The sequence below is a fragment of the Neoarius graeffei genome, chromosome 1, assembly GCF_027579695.1.
Source record: "Neoarius graeffei isolate fNeoGra1 chromosome 1, fNeoGra1.pri, whole genome shotgun sequence".
NCBI classification, from domain to species: domain Eukaryota; kingdom Metazoa; phylum Chordata; class Actinopteri; order Siluriformes; family Ariidae; genus Neoarius; species Neoarius graeffei.
Window position 1 is genome coordinate 79613318 of NC_083569.1, and position 7038 is coordinate 79620355.

The 7038-nt window shown below is 38.6% G+C and overlaps 1 protein-coding gene and 2 long non-coding RNA genes across 3 annotated transcripts; all 3 read right to left on the reverse strand.

The window, feature by feature from the left end:
* Positions 1-425: 425 nt before the first annotated feature.
* LOC132885264 (uncharacterized) lies at positions 426-2975 on the reverse strand. The gene is made up of 8 exons (XM_060919741.1): positions 2423-2975; positions 1738-1853; positions 1622-1663; positions 1462-1536; positions 1303-1368; positions 1008-1096; positions 786-897; positions 426-635 (listed from the first exon to the last, which is right to left on the reverse strand). Exons 1-8 carry the CDS (start codon positions 2973-2975, stop codon positions 483-485), a joined length of 1206 nt encoding a protein of 401 aa, XP_060775724.1. The 3' UTR covers positions 426-482.
* A 457-nt stretch (positions 2976-3432) lies between these two features.
* On the reverse strand, positions 3433-3964 carry LOC132888959 (uncharacterized). Its single transcript, XR_009654985.1, has 3 exons — positions 3878-3964; positions 3625-3731; positions 3433-3535 (listed from the first exon to the last, which is right to left on the reverse strand). It is a non-coding gene; the product is annotated as an uncharacterized LOC132888959 (long non-coding RNA).
* Positions 3965-5998: 2034 nt separating this feature from the next.
* LOC132888962 (uncharacterized) lies at positions 5999-6398 on the reverse strand. The gene is made up of 3 exons (XR_009654986.1): positions 6334-6398; positions 6141-6246; positions 5999-6039 (listed from the first exon to the last, which is right to left on the reverse strand). It is a non-coding gene; the product is annotated as an uncharacterized LOC132888962 (long non-coding RNA).
* Between the last annotated feature and the right edge of the window lie 640 nt (positions 6399-7038).

Here is a 7038-nt window from a genome sequence, read left to right on the forward strand (position 1 = left end):
AATTATTATAGACATACCTATAACCCCTATAAATATCTGCTTCCCTCCATCTTTTAGGTGGTAGCACATTATTATAGATATCAAATCCCCATAAATATCTGCTTCCTCTGTGTTCAGGGTGGTAGCAAATTATTACAGTACAGTGAATATGGTCCAACAACTACTTCAACTTTGCCGCGGTCTTTAGCCGCCCAGAGTTCCTTCACTAAAACAAATACAAAGAAAAAGTGTGGCAAAATATATTTATTAACTTTATGAAAACGTGAATAAATAGGCCAAAGAAACTGTTAATAAAAACATAATGAACTAGCACAGACAAGGAGGCGTATACATTACTCAAACATAACACAGAGGTGGAAAACTGTTTTGACCCAAGGGCCACATTGGGTTTTAAATATCGTCTGAAGGGCCAAATGTTGCAGGTAGGCTAATTGATAGGAGGGCTTGGATGAAATGGCCCAGCAGGCTGCATGTGGACCATGTCATGTTTCAGAACACCCTCCCCTGTGTGTGTCTGTGTGTGCACGTGTGTGTTTTAGCAGTGAACAGGCTATGCTCATCCTGTGCCCACTGACGGCTTCTGCAGTTGTTTGCACATCATAAATGTGTCCACTCTGAAGCAATTCTTCGGTGTACTGTAAATTAATTATGAATGTAATTATGGGATTGATTTTGGTACATTATCTACATAATACCACATAGGCTTCTAGATACATAATCTATGCAATGAAATACTATTAGCTAAATCTTCAAAGGACATAAACATAAACGTAGGAAAATAGTACCTTCAACACTAGAACCCCACAACTGCTGCCATCCATCTGGTTGTTGTGGTTCATGGTTTTCACCGTCCACGCATATTTGGACTCCTCGCTTGTCCTATTCCTCAGAAAGTTTCTATTAGAGCATTAAAATTATTGTTTTAAAACTTCATTTTTAGAAAAAATTATCTCGAAAAAAGAAAAAAATATTCAAATTAAGCAAATTATTCTATATACCGGTATTACCGCCAGTTCCTCAGAATCTTCCTGTTGTAGGCATCCTCATTTCCCATTGGGTCAATTACAGTAAGTGACTTCTCTGCCATGTTCACAACCTAAAGTAAAGTAATTTCATATTTCATATCAACAAACAAGCTGTATAAGGACTTTCTTTACAAAGCTAAATGATTATTCTACAGAGTCTTGCACAGCCTGCTTAATTTGTTCAAACCGAGAATTTGTTCAAATCTGTCCACATAACAAAAGACAGAAAATCTTTCAAAGTACTGTGTTATCAAAAACAAACATTTAGGAAACAGACCACAAGAATCCAATGTGCTGTAACATTCACAGGACACAGCCAAACATCCTCAGCTGGGAATTTCATCTGTAACAAATAATATAGAAATAATATGATTAATAAGGATGAGTAGAACCCTACGTCAAAAGAAATTACTTACTTTCTTAATAGGTACATTACCTTATGGAGACATCTAAACTGTCCATTAAAGAAGAGGGCGCTTGCCACAACGGCACTGAGATGAAATATGGCTTCCTGATAAAATTATCAACATATTTGTTAGTGCAAAAGTACATTCACAGACCATGTCAAGTAATTTCCATTCAAAAGTAACACATACCTTGTGTTGTTGTAGCAAGTGGTGAATGTACGCATCAATAACCTAGCATAAAAGAGAAAACAACAATGAAATAAAGTAAAACAGTTTTGTATTCAATTACAGTAGTCATCTATTACTTCATCTGAAAGCCATCCTGATCCTTGCAGCGTACGGAAAGAGGATTGGTACAGTGAATATGATCCAACAACTACTTCAACTTTGCCGCGGTCTTTAGCCGCCCAGAGTTCCTTCACTAAAACAAAGAAAAAATGTGGCAAAATATATTTATTAACTTTATGAAAACGTGAATAAATAGGCCAAAGAAACTGTTAATAAAAACATAATGAACTAGCACAGACAAGGAGGCGTATACATTACTCAAACATAACACAGAGGTGGAAAACTGTTTTGACCCAAGGGCCACATTGGGTTTTAAATATCGTCTGAAGGGCCAAATGTTGCAGGTAGGCTAATTGATAGGAGGGCTTGGATGAAATGGCCCAGCAGGCTGCATGTGGCCCCCAGGCTGTAGTTTTCCCACCTCTGGTATAACATCAAGTTAGTGGGTGAGGGTGGGGTAGTGTTAATAAAAGTATAATAATGAATTGTTAGTAAAATGTCATTGTTAGTAAAAGCCGAAAAATGACTTGTTAGATGAAACAGGACAGATGAAACATCTTGTTAGAAATATGAAAATAGCCAACAGGCTAACCTGAAGAAGAAAAGCTCCAACATCTCCACCAGGTAGAGAACAAACCGGTGGAGAAGGTTTGACCAACGGGTCAGAACCAAAAACCCAAAAAGTTAAGGCGCCAATCAAACCTTCTTGCTGGATGCTGCGGTTAATCTTTGGCGGAATATGGTCCATTTCCTGCACTTCAGCTACTGTATTGTCTACCTGTTTATCTGTATCAGTGTGTTCTGCTGGCATTTTGCCACAAAACTGAATAACAGAAGGCCGTTCAGACTGTTGATTTGTTGAAGGCAGAGGGCAGATTTCAGGGAACACATCAGATGTCTTCGTGATGTCAACCTTACTAGGCACAGGGCCAGTCTGGTCTCGTACATCTGTAGATGCGCTTCTTCTATAGGGTTTTATGTGGTTGATGTTGTATTTGTTTTTCAGAGTAGCTCCTTGAGACGTACTTAGCGTGACAAGCCTACCGCTAATTGCTTGCATCATATAAGGTCCAGAGAAATCCACTTCAATCCTGCCTCCCTTCCTTCCGTGCTTCCTCATGTTACACAGAAGTACCTCATCACCAATGCTGTACTTAAGGTTTTTGAACTTCATTACTTTTCTTGAATATGCCTCCTTCTGTTTCTCTTGGGACTTTCTAATGTTTTCCTCAGCCTGTTCTTTAACTGCTGTCATTTCTTTTGCTTTTTGCTCCACTACTTCACTGTACTTTTCTTCTGCTGGGACAATATCTAAAAGCTATAATTAAAACAATTTCATACAATGTAATTAATTACTGGCACAAAAGAAAATTAAACTTAACAGCTGTGTTTTATAGTTTATAGTTCAGCACCTGTTCATACCACCATTTAAGAACCCTGTTGCCACACTTAAGAGACCAAGCATTACCCCTGAATGTGTTCTTGTTTGCAGTTTCCACTTTGACTACCAAAAGCAAACCCACAGAAAAGAAAACATAGAAGCAACCCGTAATGGCAGTGACAAAATAACAGTTTTAAACAGAAAAAAAAAACAGTTTTTGTAAACATAAAGTCAAAGCACTGAGTGGCCATATCATAATACTTACCGGCATTTCAGCAGGTACCTCTGACGGAAATACTGCTTCTCGTCCATACATAAAAAAAAATGGAGAGTACTTTGTGGTAGTGTGAATTTTGGACCGCAGAGAAAACAAAGTTGCCTCAAGATAAATCTCCCAGTCATTTTGTTGGTCATTAACCAGTTTCTTGAGGGCTCTAAAATAAAATAATTATCATGAAAAACAGCAATAATACAATATTATTGCAATAATAAATATGATGACTTGCACATACTATAAAAGTACCGTTTGATGCTGTCATTTGTCTTTTCATCCAGACCATTTGTTTGTGGATGATAGGCTGCAGCCACGCTTCTCTCTATGCAGAGCAACTCACAAAGTCTGTTGTTAAGCTTTAAAAAATAAAAAGAAAAAATAAAAGTGAAGACTAAACTAATTACCTGACATTATTGGTTGATTCACATTAACAAGGCAATTGTCAACTGTTGATAGACAACTGTGCAGATGTTTTGAATGCTTGTTATTTAAATGTACATACGTCATTCACAAACTCTCTTCCCTGGTCAGAGAGAATGCGCTTTGGGCAGCCATGCCTGTATATAATACTGCAAATACATCTTGCAACTTCTGCAGCTGATTTGGACTTGAGTGGAAAAGCTTCCACCCACTTGGAAAAAAAATCAGTAGCTGTCAAAATGTATTGAAAGCCATTGACAGTTTTGGGAAGTGGTCCAGTAAGGTCGATCCCAATCAAATCCCACACGCCAGAGACCTAAAAAAAAGTAATATAAAGATAACCATAACACTAAACTGTTCACCTCCCATAAGGACATAGGGAGAATGTGATTTCACACTATTGTTACCTACTGTATAGTTTTGCACGAGTATTAATATGTATTTACCTTTATCGGCTGCAACTCCCCCACTGCAGTCAATGGTTTTCCAACCTTTTGGCATCTGTCACATTCTAAGATCTTGAAAATATATAAACTACATTATTAACATTATTTGTGTGTGACAGTCAGTTTATATTAAACAAACAAACAAACAAACATTAAAAAAACATACCCAATTTTTTATGTCTACAGACATCCCGGTCCAGTAGAACCTGGAAGAGATTGCTGCCCATGTTTTAAGGATGCCAGTATGACCTCCCATGGGGGAGGAATGGAACTCCATGAAAAGTCTCCTGGCTTCCTCCCTCTTTTTCACCACCTTCTTATTACCAAACCAGAGATCTTTTTCTGTTAATGATACATTACTTTAATAATGCGTTATCGCCACATACAGTATTCTAAATAACATGCATCATAGACTTGTGATACTAACCCCTTACTCTGAATTTGGAGGCATATCTCCTCAGGTTTTGCCTCTGACTTTTTCCATACCCCGAGGGGTATGTGCCTTCTGTCAGGAGGGCATGCACCTGATCCCATTTACTTTCCATGTCTGTACAGTAATGTTAAAATGACTGTAGGTCAATACACTCTCAAAAGAGATGTGTTAAAAACAACACATATTTAACACATTAGCGTGTTTATATAAGGACAACACAGTTTGTGTTAATAAATGTGTTGAACTCTATAACACAGTAACTGTGTTGAACTATTTAACACACTAGTGTGTTAAAACAACACAGTGTGTTTTATTTAAATAAATAAAACACAAACTGTGTTGTTTTAACACACTAGTGTGTTAAATAGTTCAACACAGTTACTGTGTTATAGAGTTCAACACATTTATTAACACAAACTGTGTTGTCCTTATATAAACACGCTGATGTGTTAAATATGTGTTGTTTTTAACACATCTCTTTTGAGAGTGTATCATAGAGACTTGAAAACGAGCCTATGTAATACCAGAGACATGCAAACCCTGCGCTAATGTAAAGGTAGGCTACTGAGTAAGTTTCGAAACAGCTGGTAAACAGAGCTATTACACATCGAACTGCATGCTCTCAGAAACAATCATATCATATATCATAAAAACGTACATCGTCTTGTAAACTAGCTTAGGCTACACAGTGAGATAATGTATTGTAAAGATGTATTTCGTCTCGCAAACTGCAAAGTCTGGGCTAATTTCGTAGGCGCATGAGCAAGTTTTATGACTACATGAAAATGACAATGCTTCGCAGTATTAGCTATTCAAACTGCATTCAAACACATATCATGCACGTGGCAAGTTGAACTATTTGACTGTCAAACATATGCATTGAATACTGGTCATAGAAGGTATTAAAAATACAAGAAACTAACCTTGTGTAATACAGTAGCAGAAAATTATGGCCCTGTGAATTCGCCGTTGTACGCATGCGCAGTTAACTCGGATAGGACGTTTTCATGGGTAGGAAGAAATTTCAGAACACCTGCCGATAGCAGCAATCCATTTTGCGCGCCTGTCAGGGTCCCGTGGCAGCCTATGAAACTTTCTTCCTGCTTTCTGACCTCTCCTGTTGTGGCATTTATATGCCATGCAAGTATCCGGCATTGTGGCACGGTAATTTTTGAATATTTCGGCAAAAAAAAAAAAGAAAGTCAGCGGCGGAAATATGGAGCTTGACCGCCAAGATGGCGTTTGTCTACAATCTGGAGCGGATGTGACGTCACATGCAAGTGCTCCATAGATGGTGGCCTCCTCCCCGTACGGCTTGGTCCTACCTCCTCCTCGCTGTCCTCCTCCAAATACCTTTTGTTTGGTCTTTAAAATAAACCCAGGACCTTACTGACAGCTCAAAACACAAACGAAACCGTAATTGAACTTATAACTGCAAGTTGTGATTTAAAAAAGAACACTTTTACCGTCTTTTCCTTGGCCCCATCTCACCATCATCCGATTGCAGGTCTGCTGTAAGGCAGCCTTCCTCAAGCGATCGGGTCAGGTAACGTCTTGCTTTGGCAAAGGTGCCTGAAAGGGAAGGCAGTCTTAATGAAATTGGCTTAATGCAGTATTGAAGTATTGTCATTGGTTTAATGAAGTAGCTATGCAGCTCACCACAGGTTGCCAGCACCCTTATTTTTTGATGGAATCGCCATCCTTGTCCCGGGGGGGTGCAGTTCCTTTCCAAAACAGGAAAAACGCGGAAGAGTTTGGTCGCATCTAACTACAGCCCCAAAAAATACCGTTGGCCATGCTGAGCCTAGCTACATTGCTAACAGGAGTGACAGCGTGTCTGACTGCGTCTGACTGACTGGGAGGTCGCGCAAAGCTCGGAGAGGTACGGAGCAGCTCGTCTCAATTCAGATAAGAGCATATTTCATTATGGAAATACTTCTTCTTCTTCTTCTTAGTTTATTGGCAGATTACATCTCTTTGGTGCATACCGCCACCTACTGTACAGGAGTGTGTAAAGGGACTTAGCAGACTATGGCTATTTGATCAAGTAAACAACAAAAAAAAAAATTAAATCCTTTTCATTAGACCTGAATTATTGAGAAAAATAAATAGGGATTTCATTTTCTCTTTGCATTCCTTCTTCTTTCAGGATATTCACTATTCCATTTTCTGCCTCTCTTTCTTTCCACTGTTGTCTGTGTTCTGAGTATCTGTAACAGTTAAATAGAACATGATCTACATCCTCTTTAACTTGGCAGTACCTGCATAACCCATTACTCTTCCCTACTATCTGCAATGTACCATTAAGACATGTGTGACCCAACCTTAGTCTACTATACACAACCTCTTCCCTTCTGTTGAGAC